General features: G+C 42.7%; 1 protein-coding gene across 1 annotated transcript in view; it reads right to left on the bottom strand.

The window, feature by feature from the left end:
• Window positions 1–21578, bottom strand: part of SMARCC1 (SWI/SNF related BAF chromatin remodeling complex subunit C1) — a 179421-nt gene that overhangs the window by 18761 nt on the left and 139082 nt on the right. Inside the window, exons 25-26 of the mRNA XM_081247501.1 lie at window positions 11381–11515; window positions 54–315 (exon numbers count right to left, since the gene is read on the bottom strand). Coding sequence (XP_081103627.1) covers window positions 54–315; window positions 11381–11515 — 397 coding nt within the window. The remainder of the gene's footprint in view (window positions 1–53; window positions 316–11380; window positions 11516–21578) is intronic.

Here is a 21578-nt window from a genome sequence, read left to right as displayed (position 1 = left end):
CTGTGCAACAGGGATGACCCCAGACTGAGTGGTGAGCAGAGTCTTCCTCTCACCTGGCTGGGGTGGATGAGGCGGCGGCATCTGGTGGTGCATCAGAGGGTAGGGAGGGGGCTGCTGATGAGGCATCATGCCAGGGTGCCCTGCTGCTCCCAGTGGTGCCAGGCCAGGTCCTCCTGAGTGCTGGTGTGCCTGTTGAGGGTTCTGCCCATGCTGCTGCTGTTCCATTTGCTGTCGGGCTCGCAACTCAGCGTATTTCAGCTGTTCCATGTGGAAGTTCTGGCGTTCAGTAAGCAACTGCTGCCTCTGTTGTTCTAACTGTTAAGGAAAGGAAGGGGAAGAGAAATTAAACCAGGAAAGGCTTTCAGAATTGGATGCCAACACAGGATATCTACATGATGCCTAAGTTCCCCATAGCTCATCACAGTTACATAGTCACCTCCTCTCCTGAACAACCACAGTGAAAGAAAAGGCATTATTTCCTGAGTAGAATGAAGTCAAGTTCTTCTCTATGTTAAGTATAAGGCCTGCCTTTCCCTGGAACCTTCACCAGGTGGGGGGCTATTCTACTCAGGACACTTGTAATTCCCTCTGTTTGGCAGGCCTTCAGATATTTAAAAAACTGTTTCCATGACTGCCTTACTCTTCCCCAGGTGAAACAAGCCTCTCCTGTCCTCTTAATAGTTCCTCAGATACTAGTATTTCAAGTCCAACCAACATTTCCGGGTGCTCTCTTCTGCATGTGATCCTTTTGGTTACTATTTTAGAATGTGACACCAGAGTTAAATCCTCTGGATGAGTGGTCGTGGCCTTAGCTGCAAAGATACACATTTTCTATATGGAACTTTGGCGGTACCATTGTAAATCTTAGCTTCCAAGTACCCAAAATTATACTGGGTGACACTTTCACAACAGCATATTTTAGAAGCCTAAATAAAAATTTACATGAATCGTGGTTTGAAGAATATAAGCATTTCAATACTCAAGATAATCTTTCTGGGGGTTTCCCTGGTGGCGCAGTGGTTAATAAAACGCCTGTCGATGAAGGAGAAATGGGTTCTATCCCTGGCCCGGGAAGATCCCATATGCCGCGGAGCAGCTAAGCCTGTGTGCCACACACAACTAATGAGCCTGTGCTCTAGAGCCCGTGAGCCACAACTACTGAGCCCGCGTGCCACATCTACTGAGCCTGCGCTCTAGAGCCTGCGAGCCACAACTACTGAGCCCAAGTGCCACAACTACTGAGCCCGAGTGCCACAACTGAAGTCCGCGCCCCTAGAGCCCATGCTCCGCAACAAGAGAAGCCACTGCAATGAGAAGCCCGTGCACCGCAACTAGAGAAAGCCTGCGTGCAGCAACGAAGACCCAACAGAGCCAAAAATAAATAAATAAAAACAAGTAAGTTTATTTTTAAAGAAAGATAATCTTTCTGGGATTCAAATTAAAATACAGAGAAGTTAGGAAATTCAGAAACCATATGCCTGACAGTAGCTCAGAAAAAGGAGCCCACCTTAAAGGCTATGAAAACTAACTTAACCCAGGGTTGACAGAGAAAATCACCTTTAACATGAACGGAAATAAAAATCCAGATTTCTGGAAGTAGTATAAAGATCATATGGAGGGTTACTAGCACTAGTGCTTTTCTATAATGTTCTATCTCATCATTTTTGACAGCAAGATTTTATTCACTGGGAAGCATTTCTACAGCAGCCACAACAACTCTTGGGCACTTGAGATGTGGCTAATCTGAAATGAGATATACTATAAATGTAAAATAGTCACTGAATTTTGAAGACTCAGTATGAAAAAAATAAAATTTTTATATTGACTACATGTTAAAATATCATTATATACATATACTGGATTAAATAAAACATCATTATAGGGACTTCCTTGGCGGTGCAGTGGTTGAGAATCCACCTGCCAATGCAGGGGTTATGGGTTCGAGCCCTGGTTTGGGAAGATCCCACATGCTGTGGAGCAACCAGGCCCGTGCACCACAACTACTGAGCCTGCGCTCTGGAGCTTGCGAACCACTGCTACTGAGCCCAAGTACCACAACTACTGAAGCCCCCACGCCTAGAGCCCGTGCTCTGCAACAAGAAAAGCCACTTCAGTAAGAAGCCTGTGCACCGCAGCAAAGAGTAGCCCCCGCTCAACACAACTAGAGTAAGCCCACGCACAGCAACGAAGACCCAACGCAGCCAAAAACAAAACCATTATAATTTTTTTTTAACGTGGCTACTAGAAAATTTTAAATTACATATATGGCTCATGTATTTCTGTTGGAGAGCACTACTCCAAGGCATTTGATAAGTTAAGGAAATGTAACATTTTAGCTTTCAGGAATAGTCAGTTTTATAGATAAATACTACATACTATCATTAGCAAAATCTAAGTGGAATACCCATGAGAATTAGCTTATGAATCTGGGCTCTTAGCAGAGAGCAGCTTGGGGAGAAGTCCCCGTGGAACCTAGTGAGAAGCCTCACTGGCTACCAGGAGTAGCAAGCAGGGAATGTCTATAGACGGATGGGGTGCTGGAAGACAGGCCGTGGACACAGCATGAAGACAAGTGGCACGGCCAGATGAGGAGAAGAAAAGGAAAGAACAGATGGTAACGCTTATATCCCCGGTGTTGGTTAGCTGGCTTGCAGAGAGTCTCCCTTGGGAGAAGATCTGAAATGAATGATTTTGTGAGTGGTTGAGGGTTATCACAGGAGGGAGGAAACACGGTGTTACCATGGTCTAACAGGCTGGTGCGGGCTCTTCATTTTCTAAGGGTGACCCGAAAAGGCTAAACCCTGGCTCAGTTTAACGTATCCTTCTTTTCATAATCAGAAGGGAGTTGCAAGGTGTAAACAGCAAGAGAATCCTCTGGAAGTCCAGCTCTGCAAGATGACTAATCAGTGAGATAATGTAAGTAAAAGGCAGACCGAAAAAACAGAATCTAAAGATTCTGACCGTTAAGTGCTATGGCCAGAAAGGTTTTGCTTTCTTCTAACTATTCTTTCCAGGAAATTAAGCACTTTGCTGAGGTTAGACTTAAGAGGTTGCCAGAAAACGACCTCAACCTATGTTTTTGTTGAGCCACTATTGGTCTGGACAGGTCGGCTGAAGTCCAGCAGTTACGTAAGAACTCCAGAATATAGGTCAAGATCTGCTTTATAAAAAGCTGAACTGTTACTGGAGGAAGACTGTGTGTCTCTGAAGGGAAATATTAGTCTCTGCCTTACCTATCTCAATGGGTTTTTTGTTTTTTTTTTAACTGAACCAGCCTTTCTTTGGGAACTGACCTTAGTATCGAAGTATTAATCTTGGAAAGAAAAATTTGCCCAATCTTCCTAGTTTACAAATGAACTAACCTCAATTACACTATTTTTTCCTGAGCTTCACTCGTCATTTCAAAACACAGAAGGTAATTAAAAGGTAATTAGAAGAATTAAAAAGGATGTGATTAAACACACACATCCCTGAAAAGAACCCAGTTTAAGCTTTAGATCCAACGTGGAATGAATAGGTCCTCTGAAGTGAGAGCAACGTCCAGACAGCAGGCTACCAGTCGGCTCCAAAGGGCCACCTCTGTTCTAGGGCACATGCAACAGAGTTTATGGACACATCTGGCCCCACCATCCAAAAGAAATACCTCTCTTGTTATAGATATCTTACTGTTACTAAATCCAATTGAAGACTGCATTCACTTTTGTGGCAATGAAATGTGGGAATCTTTGAGGAGAGTTTGACAGTACTGGGCAAATTTTTCTTTTCTTTTTTTTTTTTTTTTTGGCAATACGCGGGCCTCTCACTGTTGTGGCCTCTCCCGTTGTGGAGCACAGGCTCCGGACGTGCAGGCTCAGTGGCCATGGCTCACGGGCCCAGCCGCTCCGCGGCATGTGGGATCTTCCTGGACCGGGGCACGAACCTGTGTCCCCTGTATCAGCAGGCGGACTCTCAACAACTGCGCCACCAGGGAAGCCCCTAAAGTACTTTTTGTTTTTTTTTTAGCGGTACGCGGGTCTCTCACTGTTGTGGCCTCTCCCGCTGCGGAGCACAGGCTCCGGACGCGCAGGCCCAGCGGCCATGGCTCACAGGCCCAGCCGCTCCGCGGCATGTGGGATCCTCCCAGACCAGGGCACGAACCCGCGTCCCCCGGATCGGCAGGCAGACTCCCAACCACTGCGTCACCAGGGAAGCCCTAAAGTACTATTTTTGATGTACATTTATGTCTGAGATGCACTGAATAAAAAAAAAAAAGCAAGCTGCAACAACAATATGTCAATTATATTAAAAAAAAACCTTTGTGCCCATGTATAAACATTACATACACACTGAAAATGTTCTGAAGACACTAAACTATTAACAGAGATTATTCCTAGGAATGAAACTGAGGGTAGAAGACACTTTTTAATTTATCCATTTCTTTATTATTTGAAAAATTTTCATCACACCTATTTTTGTAATCACAAAACAAAATACTTAAATTACCCAAGTTATATGCTTCAGATAACCTGATTTTCTTCTCTCCCTTTTCTATTTCCAAGGACTATAAAGCCCCAACAGCTAAACCGGATAGTGTAAATTACTCATGTAAATAGGGCGCTAATGAAGCTGTTCACTTTCTTTCAAGGCTCCGATCTGGCTCTAGGGAACCCAGATTCATACAAAGCTGCCTGTGGCCCTGATCTGAAGACATCCCCACCCCCACTGCGTTCAAACCCTGCCTTCCTCTCCCCCTTCATTCCTACACTGTGTATGTATAAAGCAGCCGAATACAAGTGGAACCGGAACATAACAGAGCACTTTTCTACACCAAGACCCCAAACACACACACAGCTGCAAGTGCAGCTGAAGTTCACACAGAGCTCTTCTCCCAACTTCATTTGCATAGAACAGGGAGGCGGGGGGCGGGGGGAAAGAGTAAAAGAAGGTGGGGGCCTCAAAAATCCATCTACACTGCTATGGGTCGAAATACCAGCCAAGACTTGAAGCCTCTGACTACTTGGCCTCAGAACTGAAGTAAACACACCTTACTTTGAAAGGTTTGGTATCAGTAACCAGACATCCACTTAAGAGAAAACCAGACATACTCATTCCTTCTTACACCTCTGGCAAAACAAAACAACACAACTGCATCTTTCTGCTCCACTGGCGGCAGAAATCCAAAGGGGGACACGGCACCACTGTTGTGACTGTCATTCTGTCCTTGTAAAGTGCTTGCTGCCTGAGGCCCTACGTCTTTTTTTGAATCAGAAGTAAACCTGCTCAGTCCTAAGTACAGCTTTCTTAATCTCAAATAAAACTATCCACAATGTCACTGTGCATGTCTAATAACAGTTTCAATTATATGACAGGCAGTACAGAGATGAATTACTACAAATATGCAGAAAACAAAGTTAAATACAACTCTCCTGGGGCAGTATAAAATTAACTTTTTGTTCTTTTTTCCTTAATTTATCACAGAGTACCACAAACTTTTCTAACCCTACACCCTGTGTGTGAGGACATCCCATCAGTAATACCTTTAAATCCATCCAGAACTTGACCATTTCTCCTCACTTCCACGGCCCACCACCACCTCACGTGGACTTCCCAACAGCCTCCTCACCAGTCTCCCCTTTTCTAAACTTGTCACTTTATATTCTCTACAGACAGCAGAGAGACTGATCGCCACTTAACTGTAAGGAAAATGATGCCAGTTTTCTGCATGTATTCCACATTTTTATGGAATAAATAAAATAGGCCCTGCAATTATTCCACATTTTTTTTTTTTTTTTTTTGGCGGTACGCGCGTCTCTCACTGTTGTGTCCTCTCCCGTAGCGGAGCACAGGCTCCGGACGCACAGGCTCAGCGGCCATGGCTCACGGGCCCAGCCGCTCCACGGCATGTGGGATCCTCCCGGACCAGGGCACAAACCCGTGTCCCCTGCATCGGCAGGCGGACTCTCAACCACTGCGCCACCAGGGAAGCCCAATTCCACATTTTAATCACAGTAAAATGAAAGGCTTCTGGATGGTTTACAGGGACTTCTGTGATTAGGGCAACATCATCTCTGCCTTCACCATCTTACCTCTCCCCACTCACTCATGTCCCAGCCCACCCCACCTACTCCTTAGTTCCCAAACATGTCAGTCACGCTCCTGCCTCAGAGTCTCTAATGCTGGCTGTTTCTAAGGCTTAGAGACATTCGCCCAACTCTCAGTTTCTCAATAGGGCTTACACCAATGACACCACTTAGAACTGAAATCCTTCCCTTGCCCCGCCCAATCTCACTTACCCAGCCTGAAACATACAGGTATGTATACATACACAGTATATATGCATGCATACACATACAAAGAACATAATATCTAACATCCTTCATTAATTATTTAAGCTCTACCAAGGCAAAGAGTTTTGTTGGGTTCTATTCACCAGTGTTATCTCCAGTACTTAATACACCTAGAACAAAGTAGGTGCTCAATAAACATTTGCCAAACGAAAAAATGAACTTAATCCATCATCTATGATGTGAAATCCATCAGCTCTGGGCAAGCTGACTCTTCAGTCTCCTCAGCAATCATACCTTTCTCTTCACAGTTTTGGATTTGGACCTTTTCTACAACTCAGATCAGTCCTTCCTTTACCAAGAAGCTTTCCTTGATAATCTGAGCCAATCACGGCCTCCCCTCCTCTGACTTTCCATAGCCTCACTACCTCGTGGTATCTTCGTGTCAGTTTCTCATCTACCCTCTCACCTCCTTAAGGACAGGGTCCAGGTTTCTCACAGCTTTGAGTTTCCTACGATGTCTCTCTTTTCAAAGGTATACAATTTCTATACCTAGTCAAATGAGAGCATTAAGTACAGAAGCTATAAATGAGATCAACACAGAGATTCTCACTGGTCTCAAAGTATTATTTTTCCCCCTTTAATCCAAGTAAGAATGCTTTAGGTAGGACGCAGGCCCTCCAGTTCTCTTCAGTCCCCAATACAGCCCATGTCTGACACCTGTTCTCTTGAGTGATGTGTGCTATCTGCTTGGCACGGAAGGCTACACACTTGGGCAGACCCTCTCAGTTTCGAACCCAGGGCCAGCTCAGCATCCTCACCTCAACTGGGGTCAGTAGTCTTTATCGGGCTTCCCTGGTGGCACAGTGGTTAAGAATCTGCCTGCCAATGCAGGGAACATGGATTTGAGCCCTGGTCCGGGAAGATCCCACATGCCGCGGAGCAACTAAGCCTGTGTGCCACAACTACTGAGCCTGCACTCTAGAGCCCACGAGCCACAACTACTGAACCCACGTGCTACAACTACGGAAGCCCGCATGCCCAGAGCCCATGCTCCACAACAAGAGAAGCCACCCCAATGAGAAGCCCACGCACCGCAACAAAGAGTAGCTCCACTCACCGCAACTAGAGAAAGCCTGAGTGCAGCAACAAAGACCCAAAGCAGCCAAAAATAAATAAATAAAAATAAGTAAATTTAAAAAAAAGTCTTTATCATGTCAATTCCTGGACAGACTCTGTATATTCCATAACTGACTTCCTCCAATATTAGTACTTTATGAGAGGACTGTAACAAAAGCTACTGAGCTCTAATTATAGCTGTATACATAAGATCTATAAAAGATATTAAATTGTTATATCCTTATTCTTAATTTCTAAATAATTAAGACTCAAGAGAACATCTGATTTTACATCATTAGAGAGAGAAAGAAACTTCTTATCTGATTCTGAAAGTGTACGATAAGATTCTTGAAATCTGTTGCTATATAAACAAAACCAAATGTTTAATTCAAAAACGCATGTCCTGAAGCTACTGCTTACTAGTTAAAGATAAGCAGGACCTCACCTACAGTGAACTGAGGAGTGTGGTAGGCAGAGCACTGGGCAGTGGGTTAGAATGCACCGCTCCGGGCTGACCTGACCCCTGTCCACAATTTCAACTTTCATGAGTCATAACAAAGGGTATCAAAACCTTGCATATCTCAGAGTCTCTAGGTTAAGATGCGGTTAAGAATGGCTCATTTCTTTATAAATTTTGAAGTACTAGATAAAAACGCAGAGCTGAACAAACACAGGTTTGAGACCCAGCTCTGTTATTATGAACTGTGTGATCTGACATACATGAAGTGTACCTTGTTTAAGCTCTAGACTCTTCGTCTATGAGAATGGTTAACAAAGAAATGGCCTCATGTTCCCACCCAGCATCACTGCTGGATTCTAAATGTTCATAAAGCCAACAAAGACTTATAAATATTAAGAATTTAATATATAATTGTTGATTATTGGTTTGCATAAAGGGAGGCACAGAAATATTTACTGAACACTTACTCTGTGTTCTAGGCAGTGTGCCAGGCACATGCCATAGTTCTCTCATTTAATCCCCACAACAGTTCTGTGAGGAGAGGAAATCATCAGTAGGAAAATAGCCACGGCTTTGCTCGCCCACAGGGAAGGACAGGATAACTAGTGCTGGGAAGGAGAAAAATAGATTATGTCTTACTGTGCATGAAATGAATGGAAGCCATTTTAAAGTTTGTAGGATTTTTTGGCTGTTGTGATAGTGAGCCTCCAAGGTTGCCCCCAGTGATCCCGCTTCCTAATATTTAGGCCTTCTCCACTGAGCCCTGCCAGCCCACAGCCCCACCCAACCCCAGAATCAAGGTTGGGCTGTGGGACTGAGAGAATACAGCAGGAGCACAGGAACGTGACTGCCAAGTTTAGGTTATAAAAGATACTGTGGCTTCCACTTTGGGTGCTCTTTCACGTTCTTGCTGTTTTCAGTCACTTGCTCTGGGGGAAGCCACTTCATGAGGAGTACTATGGAAAGGCCCACGTGGCAAGGAACTGAAGCCTCCTGCCAACAGCCACATGAATAAGCTTCGAGGGGTATCCTCCAGCCCCAGCTGAACCTTACGAAGACTGCATCCTAACCAGAGACCCTGAGCCTGATCCACTCAGGAAAGCTGCTCTCAGATTCCTAACCCTCAGGAAATGTGTGAGATACTGTTTTCAGTCGCTGCTTTGGGGTAATTTTTTACATAGCAATAACTAATACAGGTATGCTACTGACATTCAGTGGCTAGGGCTAGGGACTGTCTTATAAAATGAATTTTACTGTCCCAAATGCTGATTAAGAAAAAACAGGCCGACCACCAAAGGACTTGAGAAGATCAACCTTGTGTGGTGAAAAAGATTCAGTAGGATGTTTTCCCACATTTTCGGTTGTGCTGTTTTGTTCAGAGACTATTCTGTAAAATGTTTTATGTGCTCAATTAGAATTTAAGATTAAAAAAATAGATTCAAGTAAGAAAAACCCAGTGGACTCAGATTAATTTGAGAGAAATAACTATGAGAAATCCAGAGCACAAGGATGTCTGAGAATCAGTGGAGAGAACTGGGAAGGGACTGAGGACTCTGCTATTCCAGGGGACAGTTCCACGAGGGGGGTTTAAAAGAGTGAGGAATCCACAAGTTCACCCTCTGAAGATAAAGCAATTTAGAGCTGAGAAAAGAGCCCCTTGACAATCTAGACATAGTTGCATTAAATGCCCAGAGAGGGTCATGCCAATCTTCCAGGCTAACAACACCAGTTCTGCTTCATGAATGACAGCAAGGCGTCTGGTTGCCAGTGGGAACTACGCAATGATCACTTGAATTCTGCATGTGCCAATAATCCATTATGTAGCCCCCTGTTATCCCAAGTACCCCAAAAATGGCTATCAAATGACAAAAGGGCAGCTTATTAGGGTAAGATAAACACAAACACTCACTCTTCAAAGCTCCAGCTCACCTCTAGGAAGTTTCCTCTAATACCCTCTCCTTCTCCGCATCTTCCATGTATGTTCCCTTAAGAACTGAACACACGATATTGTTATTTGTCTTCTTGACTGTCTTCCCTGTTAAACTAAAGTAAGGTCCCCCAGGGTAAACTTTCCTTTCCACTTTCCCAGCTTCTGACACTGATGCTGGCATACATCCATTCAACATACATGTAAACAAGGGCCTATGATGTGCCAGCTGTGTGTGAACAAAGACACTGAACAAACTCTGCCCGCAAAGAGAATACGCTCTGGTATGGGAGGCGGGCGCGTGAACTAGCATTTACAATATAGTAAGTGCTCTGTTAGGCTGCTACAGAAGCAATGGGGAGGGCATGTCACTCACAGGTTCAGGGCTGAGGGATGCAGGAGGTTGGCAAAGAGTAGGAAAAAAGGCCTTCCTGGTGGAAGAGCAGGATGCACTCAGGTGGCAGAGAACACACACGGCCATGAGGGAAGCCTGCATGTGGCGTGCTGTGACATGACTGGTGCACAGAGAGCAATGGAGATGAGACTGGGGTGGCCTGTTGCTCCTGGGACAGGAGAGGGCTGGTGATGTGAGAGATACTTACAGGATTAGGGAAGTGGGGATGAGGTAGCATAGGGTGTGGGTAGGATAGTTACTGAAGCAGCCTCTTCCTCATGGGGCCAGAATGTAAGTGGAAGAACAGGTCTTAGGACAAAATGAAAACGGGCTATTGTGATAGTTACTGAGCTACTCATCATGAAGAATCTGCCAGAGGACTTGCTTGGATTAACCACTAAGAAAGAGTTTAACAAATGCAAATGGATCCTTAAAATTAAAACTCTTCTGGAATGGTTAAACTTAAGGTTCTCCCATTTAGAGATACCAGTATCTTGTATGCTGCTAAAAAAGTCAAAACAATCAGAAAATCAGAAAAAGTCCGAACTAAATCCTCAAATTTAGCCCACTGTTTAGAAAGGCATTAATTCCTTTCCTGGTCAACTCATTAAAAAACAAATTTCTCAAAACAAACAAACAAAAAACAACAAAAAACCCCAAATTTCTCCAGAGAACTTCATCTCTGTCTCTCCAAAAAATCCCTTGAAATAACCAAATGTTCCCCTGATTATATGTTTCTTACTTTTTGTGGCTTCCTTCCTCATTCTTGGCCTTTTTCATAATTCTTTTTGTCCTGTTTGGGCCACATCTTTATATCAAGTGTATGCCAGAGAAAATACTGCTTACCAGTACTCTGCTAGGGCTGGTTCCACCTGCCCTTCCCTATACAGGAGAGGGAAGGTAACAAATAGGTAATAAAGTAAGTCTAACATCCAACTATTATAGAAGGGAGAATTTGATACCATCATGTATCTGGAAAGCCAAGAGGTGTAAGAAGCTGAGGTTTAGATAATTATTTTCAGAGTTCCTTTTATTTATCATCACTGGCTGATAATCCTTTTGAAAGGGCAAAGCAAACACAGAAAAAAGGTTAGACAATAGCCACGGAGACCAACAAATTACGTTACTGTATTTTCTCTATTTCTATTTCTCGTATTTTATGAAAGGTGGTCAGAGTTTAATTGTGAAAAAGCCACTATAAAATTCCCCTTACTTACAGCTTCTTTCTCTCTGTCCATGATGGTTTCCAGTTCTTCAAAATGTCTAAGTTTGATCTCCAGTTTCTTCATTTGTGTCTCAACCAGGAGAGCTACCAGAGACTTGATCTTTCTCTCTTCCACGGCAGCCAAGTGCTAAGGGCAAAAAAATCATTCAAAGTATTTAGGTAAATGTTTGCTTAATAAACAGTAAGGAAATGCTGAAATTACTATTGAAAGTGGGAATTATGGAATTAAGAATGGCACCCTGGATGCCCCCCCTTTGCATGTATCTACTATTTATTTCAATTTAAAATAACAGGGACTTCCCTGGTGGGACAGTGTTTTAAGAATCCACCTGCCAATGCAGGGACAAGGGTTCGATCCCTAGTCTGGGAAGATCCCACGTGCTGTGGAGCAACTAAGCCCATGCGCCACAACTACTGAGCCCGCATGCCACAACTACAGAAGCCCTCGCACCCAGAGCTCTGCAACAAAGACGAGCCCCGCAATGAGAAGCCCGCATACCGCAACGAAGAGTAGCCCCCGCTCGCCACAACTAGAGAAAGCCCATGCACAGCAACAAAGACCTGACGCAGCCAAAAATAAACAAATGAATGAATGAATTAAACAACAACAACAACAACTATCCATGCCTGAATTTCTGGTACTTACAAATATAAGTCTATATATAGATATAAATCTATAAATACCAGAAATTAAGGATTAAAAGGAAACTTCTCCCAAGCTAATCTACTCTCTTCAAAGAGCCCACCAAGGAGGAAAGGTTGAATCAGGGCCTTGAAAGGCAAAGGAGGACACCATGGCCTGGAAGGCACTTCCCCATCTACCACCCACTTACTTCCCACCCTCACTCTGTAACTCTGTTTTTCCCTCCTTATGAACTGTCCAGGAGCAGGCAAGCAGTGCTCTCCTTCAGCAATCAACACTCAGATGCAAAGCCCCCACTGAGTGTCCACTGTGAACAGAGAGGAGGGGGTGAACAATATTCCACCCCTAGTTTGGGGACAGGGTATAAGACAGGAGGTTATTCTGGAAGAATGTACCACTCACTCCCCTGTACAGGACTGATGAGTCCTACTCATGCTTCCTGTCAAGTCAGCAGCACACAGAGAAAGATGCCACATTACTCAGAGAGGATGAGGATCGCACATTTGGCCAACGTCCTGACTACATGCAAAGGATCAATACCACCTTCTCCAGACACCATCCAAGAGCTTATACCAACAAACTCCCAACACTATTTTGCACTATTACACCTACTGAATTTATGTGCTTATCTTGCTTCTACACAAGGTTTTGAGAAATAACACAGAGTGGCTGACTTATTGATCTGTGTTTCTTATAGAATCTAGAAGGAATGAACATACAGGAGGAGTTTAACATAGGCTTTTGGGAACTAAACTGGTAGAGAACACTTAAATAAGAGCCCTATTTTTCACTCTTTTACAGTTGATAAAGAAAAATATAGTTTTATACCTATAGAGACCCATCTGCAAGAAGATTCAGAAGTGTAAGCAAAAGATTTTATGAAAGAATCTACAGCTATTAATGGTCATGTTTGCCTCCCTAACTACATTAAGCTGCATCAATAACACCAAAAGTTTAAATAAAGATTACATGATTCTAAGCCTGCTATCACTGACCGTGTTATGCAATTTTATATTTCTAATGAGATATAAAAAAACAGGTTACAACAAAAAATTCAGACTGTCACAGACTTCTCAAAAGCAAAAACTAGGTTTTTGAAGACAAAGGTAAAAATGCCTTCCAAATTGAGGGCTAATAAATTTCAGTCTAGAATTTCAAGTACAACAACTTAAACCAATTAGGTGCAGAATAAAGACATATTTCCAAAATCAAGGACTCAAAATCCTACACATGCTTTTGAAGGACATGCTCCAGTTAACTTCGTGTAAACTGAGAAAAGGATAAAAGACATGAGATCCGGACATCACAGACTCAACCTAAGAAAGAAGTCCTAAGTTAACAGGGTGGCACAAACAGGCCAAAAGCAAATAGGGACAAATGAAAAAAGACTGGCAATATAATGATAACCAAAGCTGGGTGAGGGGTACAGAGTCATTACACTATTTTGTCTACTTCTGTATATATTCCAGTAGTTGCATAATAAATTTTTAAAAAGGGCAGAAGGTGGGTCAATAGACGGTGCTGGGACAACTGGATATCCAGAAACAAAACGATAAATTTGGACCCCTACCTCACATAATACACAAAAATTAACTCAGTAGATCATAGATCTATATGTAAGAGCTAACACTAAAACATTCTTAGAAGAGGTGGCGCAGTGGTTAAGAATCCAGCTGCCAATGCAGGGGACATGGGTTCGAGCCCTGGTCCGGGAAGATCCCACATGCCGCAGAGCAACTAAGCCAGTGTGCCACAGCTACTGAGCCTGTGCTATGGAGCCCGCGATCCACTACAAGAGAAGCCACCGCAATGAGGAGCCCGCACACCGCAACGAAGAGTAGCCCCTGCTCGCCACAACTAGAGAAAGCCTGCGCGCAGCAACAAAGACCCAACGCAGCCAAAAACAAATAAATAAATTTATATTTTTTAAAAAAAAGAAATTCTAGAGAGTTCTTTGAACAGAAGGAAAAAACCTCTTCCATTAAAAGAAGAAATTGAAATGGAGATAGGAACTGAGAAGCACCAGACAGGGAAAACTGAACTTAGGTTCTAGCATTATTGAAGAAGTTATAAAAATAATTTGGATTAAATTGCAATAACTCAAGAATGAACTGTGTAATCATTAGGAAAAACACTAAAAGAACCAAAGTGTATGTAATGAACAACGTCACTGGAAAAAAATACTAGAATAAAAATTATTGAATTAAAAATAAGATGTTACAATTGGAGGAAACTGATGAACAGCACACAAAATCGCTCTATAATATTTTTGCAACTTCTATGAATCTAAAAAGTGAAAAGGAAAAAAAAAAAGGCCTGTCCAAGGCTACATAACTATCATGTGGGGGGAAAGGGGTTAAAATCCTGGTTTGAAGACTATAAAATGTGATATATAAGGTGTGATGTGGAAGAGATATTGAATAAGTAGCTGTCTAGGCAAATGATATTTTACTGCCTCATGCATTAAGGGTGGTTTGATTATGCTGAGAATTTAAACTGGACCAGCTTTAGCCTGCCTGCCTGCCTGCCTGCCTGCCTGCCTGCCTGCCTGCCTACCTTCCTTCCTCCCTCCCTCCCTCCCTCCCTTCATTTATTTGGCTGTGTGTGGGGGGCTTTGTTGCCGCCGCATGTGGGATCTTTAGTTGCGGCATGCATGTGGGATCTAGTTCCCTGACCAGGGATTGAACCTGGGCCTCCTGCATTGGGAGCGTGAAGTGCCAACCACTGCACTGCCAGGGAAGTCCCTAGATGTTTTAAAATGTTCTTTGCTTTATATGTACTCACCTTGTCTCCTTTTATGCTAAGAGTTTCTTGCCATTCTGGCCCATGAATTATAATACATTTTTCTCTAATTCATAAGCTGCATTGCAAGGGCGGCGGGTGGGGTGGGGTGGGGCAGACTGCTTACTGCCTCTGTATAACTATGGCCTAGAAGTTACCTTGCTTCTCTGTGACTGCTTCCTCATCCATGAAGCTGGAAAATAACTGTATCCACATCAAGGTGGCTGAGAGGACACACAGGATGTACTTAGAACAGTGCCTGGAACATGGTAGGTGCCTGAAACTTGCGAGCAGTAACATTGCTGTACCTTCAAAGCCCATTTTGTTGGAAGACCCTCCTCTGTCTGCACTGGACCGCTTCTAACATGTCTTTTAAGACCTGGCCTTAGGCATCACTTCCTCTGGGTAGCTCCCTTACATCACGGCTCCCACAGCCTCCATGACAGTTCTTACTGCACTGTATTTTATCTATTCACTTGACTTTCACTCCCCAAAGTCAAGGCCCTAGGAAGCCCCATATTTATGACTGCTTGGCAACTTTAGAGATGCAGGAAATAAGGAGATGAGGTGGGGAGTAGAGAGGACATGGAGAAGAGGCAGCCTTTATCCAAAGCCTAGAATTCTCCTGCGACTAAGGTTAAAAAACCACTAGAAATCTCTAGAAGTAAACTTGGGCACTTTGAATGCAGGATGAGAATATAACCAGCAAAGCATGGCCTTCAATCTAAAGAAACAAATTTGAGTAAAAAACTCAAGAAAAAACAAATCAAAACTTGAATCTCTAAACTCTATGGCAGTTGCATTACTAAAGATTTATAGGATTATTCAGTCTGATTTCTAGTTAAAAAAATTTTTTTAATATGTATAAAAATTAACCCACCTCAAATGTAAGAACTATTCATTGGCGTGGTTAATCACATCTGGGTTTTGAGTGAAAACAGAACTAATGTTGCACATTAAATTTGGCGTTTTCATATTTCAAGGCTTAATAACATTTATATAAATATTAATATAGGGCTTCCCTGGTGGCACAGTGGGTAAGAATCTGCCTGCCAATGCAGGGGACACGGGTTCGATCCCTGGTCTGGGAAGATCCCACATGCCACGGAGCAACTAAGCCCATGCGCCACAACTACTTGAGCCTGTGCTCTAGAGCCCGTAAGCCACAACTACTTAAGTCCACGCGCCTAGAGCCCATGCTCCACAACAAGTGAAGCCACTGCAATGAGAAGCTCACTCGCCACAACTAGAGAAAGCCTGTGTGCAGCAACAAAGACCCAACGCAGCCAAAAAATAAATAAAATAAAAATAAAAATAAAATATAAACCCTGATTTTCTGTATAGAATTATTTAAAACAAATCACTGCATCTTCTCATCTTCTTCCATCTTGCAATCCCTATTTATAAGAGAAGAGATACAACAGTAGATTTCTCTGAAAGAACTGGCCTGTTCCTATGTAGTCTCACTATCTGAATTCTACTGACTGAACCATAATGGACTCACTAACGTGCCATTTCTCTATCTCCTACATTTCTAGACCGCCTACATTACTAGATTCTTTTTGTTGATTTAACCTCCATGACTATTCATATTTTTACTGGTAAGAGATTCTGATCTGGAAGAAGACAAGAAATTTTCTTCATGAAACAGCATGCTTCCTGCTATTAAAGATTCTAAGAAATTCTGCTAATTTATGGATTTGGTGATATATATGTACCATCCAAGAAGTCAGCAGAAGTCAGAAAGGCTTAAGAAGTAGATTCTGAAGGGAATTAAAAAGACTTCACAGGGGCTTGAAGTGATTAGACAAATGTTACTAAGCACTGGACCAAAGTTGCTAATGGATCAGATCCAAATACCACTTCTGTGTACTTTAAGAAGAAAAAAAGATGGTAAAAGTGAGAGTTAACTGTTGGAATGCATTATGGGAGTAGGACGAAATATGTCACACTACACACCCTGGTAGGTATTTTCACACTACTTCTAATAATAACCTACCAAGAAACATGTTATCTCCATTTTATACAGAATGAAACTGAAGCTTAGAGAAGTTAAATATCTTGCCAAAGGTTGCAGTTAAATCAACTGGGAAATGAATTCAGTTCTGATGAAAGCCTAGAAGCAAAGCTGGGCAGTAAGAAAGGTGACAGAGAGACAGGGAGGAACGGACAATACTGTATAACTGTTTCCATCTTTCCCTGTTTTTGGGGGGAGGGTCCCTACAAATTAGAACTCAAATCATAGTTAGTACAGCAGAGGTGCTAAACAAAGAAAAAAAAAGATGGACACTGTTTTAAGCTAGCTGTTGGCTTTCTAATTGTAAAATGTTTGAAAACGCTTTCCTTGGAATGAAGAATTTTTATCAGATTACGTTTCTGGGTTGGTTGGGATCACAAGATCTGGGTTTTGGTACTAGTTCGGTCCATAACTAGTTACACTAGTTACATAATTTTAGGCCCATCATTCACTTAAAAAAATTATTTATTTTATTTATTTATTTTTGGCTGCATTGGGTCTTCGTTGCTGCACGCAGTCTTTCTCTACCTGTGGCGAGCGGGGGCTACTCTTCACTGTGGTGCGCGGGCTTCTCATTGCAGTGGCTCGTCTTGTTGTGGAGCACGGGCTCTATGCACACGGGCTTCAGTAGTTGTGGTGCACAGGCTTAGCTACTCCGCGGCATGTGGGATCTTCCCGGACCAGGGCTTGAACCCGTGTTCCCTGCATTGGCAGGCGGATTCTTAGCCACTGCGCCACCAGGGAAGCCCCTATCATTCATTTCTATGGATCTGTTTCTACATCAATGAGATGAAAAAGTTCAATAAATTCTAAAATCACTGTGTGATAACACACATGAAACGTTCGTTGTTAGGGCTTATAAGTATCTATCAGACAGTAATCCATTTATAAACAAAACCTGTATGAAAATCATTGTGCAAAAGTAGAATAAATTTATGTGTTGCGTCTATGTGTGAGAGAGAAAAAGAGTTTCATTCCAAGAAACTGTGAATAGTATATAATCCCTAATTAGATTTCACCTAATAGAGTCACTCCTCAAGGTTACATTTCCAACATTTTCTTTGGTTTTTTTTCTTTTCCTTCACACTAAAATGTGTAGTCTAATGTCTCCACTCAAATGACTGTGAGGTTCAAGGTTAATGACTGATTTTAAGCTCCTAAGAGGCAGGGACTATTCATATCTATTTTAGGCATCAAAATAAACCTAGTACTGTAGTAGAGTGTTTGGCACATAATGGCCACTCAAATACTGAATAATCAAAGTATGGCACTTTCCATCTTACAGAATGCTTTTTTTGGGGAGCCACACCAGTGTCATATGGCTTGCAGCAGGATCTTAGTTCCCTGAACAGGGATCGAACCCGGACCCCCTGCAGTGGAAGTACAGAGTCCTAACCACTGGAACGCCAGGGAATTCCCTAGAATGCTTTTTTATACATAAATTTGACTGATTCTCATCGATAAACTGGTCAGAAAGGACCTCTGATTTAAAAAAAAATGATGTAGGTTCAGGAAAGTTATGTTAGCTGCCTAAGAGATTGGTAAATGGCAAAGCTCGAACTAAAATTTTAAATTCTAAATCCAAAGGATTTTAGTTATCACCCAATGTCTATTATTAACAATTAACAATTGATATTTTAGTGGCTACTTTCCTGGGGAATTCTTAGAAGGGACTTGTGGTAGGTTAAAGACGGCCATAAACTCACTGGCCTTTCTTCCACTGGAGAGAGAGGGTCTACGACCCCTCCTCTCTAACTGCCTTGCCCTACAGAAAATAGCGGTGATATTTTCTGGGTCCCAGCTTGGGAACTCCCATGTCTTGTCTCTTGCAATGTTCTTTCTGGGAGCCCCAAGCTGCCATGTGAGAAGTATATGATCATTGTGTTGAAGCGACCACAGGGAGAGACCTGGAGACTACATGGAGAGGAAACTGGACCCAGCTACCCCTGCCAAGGACTAGGACTTAAGGAAGCTACCTTGGACCCTCCCAGATGAACCTACCTGTAAGGTGAATACCACTAAATGACTCAACAGATAAAGCATGGAGCAGAATCACCCAGCTGTTCGGTGCTCAAATTTCACAAAATCATGAGATATAATAAAATGGTTTGCTTTTTAAACCACTAAGTTTTGCTATTGGAAAAAAAATGTGGTACCTGGAAATAGGGCGCTATTTGAACAAAAACCTAAAGTGTGACTTTGGCTGTGGGATCATGTGGTGAGTTCATTCTCAAGAAAACCACTGGTGAGAGCTTAAAAGAGAGGGAAATATTACTGTAGATTGGACAGAAGTAGATCTTTGCTATATAGAAGCACAAAGTTTGGAAACATTGTCACACTAGTGATGTGGAAAATAGGGTAATTAATAAATTTGTGGATCTGGCTGGAGTGATTTCCAGGCAAAATGTAAACATTCTTTTTGTATTTTATATAAGAAAGGAGAGGAACCAAAGAAGTAAGAGTTCAGTTTTCAGGTACAATTTAGACGAAACAGAGCAGGGTTTGAAAATAAAACTGTTTCTCATCACTGCTTACTCCCAGCAAGAATTTGAAACTTAGAAATGGCTTTAGGACAAAGATCAAATCCAGAGCACTACAGTAAAATTTGAACTCAGAGTAAATAGCTCCAGGTGTGCCTGGCTGTTAGACCTTTTGAAGGGAGTGCATAGCAGGGTTTCTAAGAATCGTAAGGGTATGCCTCTGCTAGAGAGGAGGGCCTCTAAGTATCTTTAACAGCAGGTCTCCTATATTTTTTCATTGAGCTTCTTGGATCTATAAGTTAATGTCTTCCATCAAATTTGACAAGTTTTCAATCAGCCGCAATTTCTTTTCTTCCCTTTTTAAAAAATTTCCCTGCATCTTTTTCGTTTCCTTCTGGGACTCTCATTACATGTATGTTGGAACACCTGACTTTTTCTGCAATTTCTGAGCTGAAGCTCTAACACTTCTCAAGAGCAACCGATTCTCCTTTTGTTGTCTGCCTGGTTGATACCAGTGTCCTGAAATGTTTGTTGTAACCTTGTTTTCTATGTTGGCCTCTATATCCCCTCATCACCCTGAATCTGGACAGAATGTCTGACCAGTAGAGCTCGGTAGAAGTTACACAGTGTCAGGTATGGGCCCAAGCCACAAGACACTGGCAGGTTTCCCTTCTTATCATCTAGGACACTTTTCTCTTAAAGTTTCAAGCTGCCACATAAAAAAGTCCAACACTTTGATACCACCCTAGTATGAAGCAGCCCAGGATAAGTTCTTAGAGAGGCTGTGTGTAGACAGTGATGCCAGCCAGCCTCCAGGTGGTACAGACACCCCAGCCTAGGCATCAGGCGTGTGAGTGAAGCCATCTCAGGCTCTCCATAATAGCCCAGGCATGAGAAGAATACCCAGTAAACTAGCCAACGCCACACAAAGCAGAATTTTTCTAGTTGAGTCTGCCAGAATTTCTCACTCATAAAAATCATGTGAAATCATAAAATGATTATGATTTTAAGCCACTAAGCTTCATGGTAGTTACACAGCAATGGATAACTGGAGCAGGAATACTGCTAATGCTCATGCTATGGATTCTTAACAGATCTGGCAACAGTGATGACCAAGGCCTTCCAAAAACAGGGCTATAGAGAGAGCCCCAACTCTTCACATAATGGCTTTATAGAACCTAAGAAGAATAAGATGGTCTGGGACTGTGACACAGATGACGTATGGAATGTGGGAGAAACAACCTAAAAAATGATTAATGGTAAAAAGTAACTCGATCGGGACAGCTATGTGAACTTTACATAAAAAATCACGGCTTCTAGCTGGTAGAACAGAAGTAGTTTCTATTTAGTCATTTAAGGATGGAAGTGAACAGGGCTAACTGCAGGCAAAATGATCAAATAGGTCAATTCTTCCTTCTGTCTCCTCTCCGCGGTATCATCAAATAAAGAGAGATGGCATCAATGATCAATGCGTATAATGCAAATCAATTCAATCAATGTTTATCTGGTAAACCGTTGTGACTAAAATGTACAATGAAAATTTTCCTATCTCAAGAAAGAAGTTTAGGCATAAGGGATCAAGTTATGAGGTATTTCTGAGAGTTAAGAAAGAAATCTTGGGGTTTCCCTGGTGGCGCAGTGGTTGAGAGTCCGCCTGCCGATGCAGGGGACACGGGTTCGTGCCCCGGTCTGGGAAGATCCCACATGCCGCAGAGCGGCTGGGCCCGTGGGCCATGGCCGCTGAGCCTGAGCGTCCGGAGCTTGTGCTCCACAGCGGGAGAGGCCACAGCGGTGAGAGGCCTGCATACCGCGAAAAAAAAAAAAAAAAAAAGAAAGAAATCTTCCTGTTGCTCCAGAACTAACACTCAGTTACCATAAAGACAAACCTTGTTTTTAAAGTATGTGGGCATGGGGTGGTAGTAGAAAAAATCTGAAGGAAATGTCTGTGTGTTCTTAAAAAAATGTGATTTCTGCTATCTTAAAAGAATTGAATCCTACTGCAGCTGATAAAAGAGGACCTATTCTACTTTCTGGAGTTTCTAAGTTTATTCCAGCAGTAGTTCTGTATTCTTACTTCCAGCTAAACCTAGATGGAAGGGATGGAGAGCACCCAGCCAACAGCGCTCCTTTTCACACCCACATACCACTCTTCAGGTGGGTTAGTCCACAGCTTGTCAGTAGCTGGAATGAAAAAGTGGATGTGAAACCCAAGAGCTCCTCATATGGCAAGGGTGGGGAAGGCCAGACAGCATGCCCACCCTATCTGTTT

Source organism: Mesoplodon bidens (assembly GCF_964165515.1).
Source record: "Mesoplodon bidens genome assembly, chromosome: 10".
In the NCBI taxonomy this organism is placed as follows: domain Eukaryota; kingdom Metazoa; phylum Chordata; class Mammalia; order Artiodactyla; family Ziphiidae; genus Mesoplodon; species Mesoplodon bidens.
The sequence above is the reverse complement of the archived record's forward strand: the minus strand, read 5'-3'. Positions and strand labels throughout refer to the sequence as shown.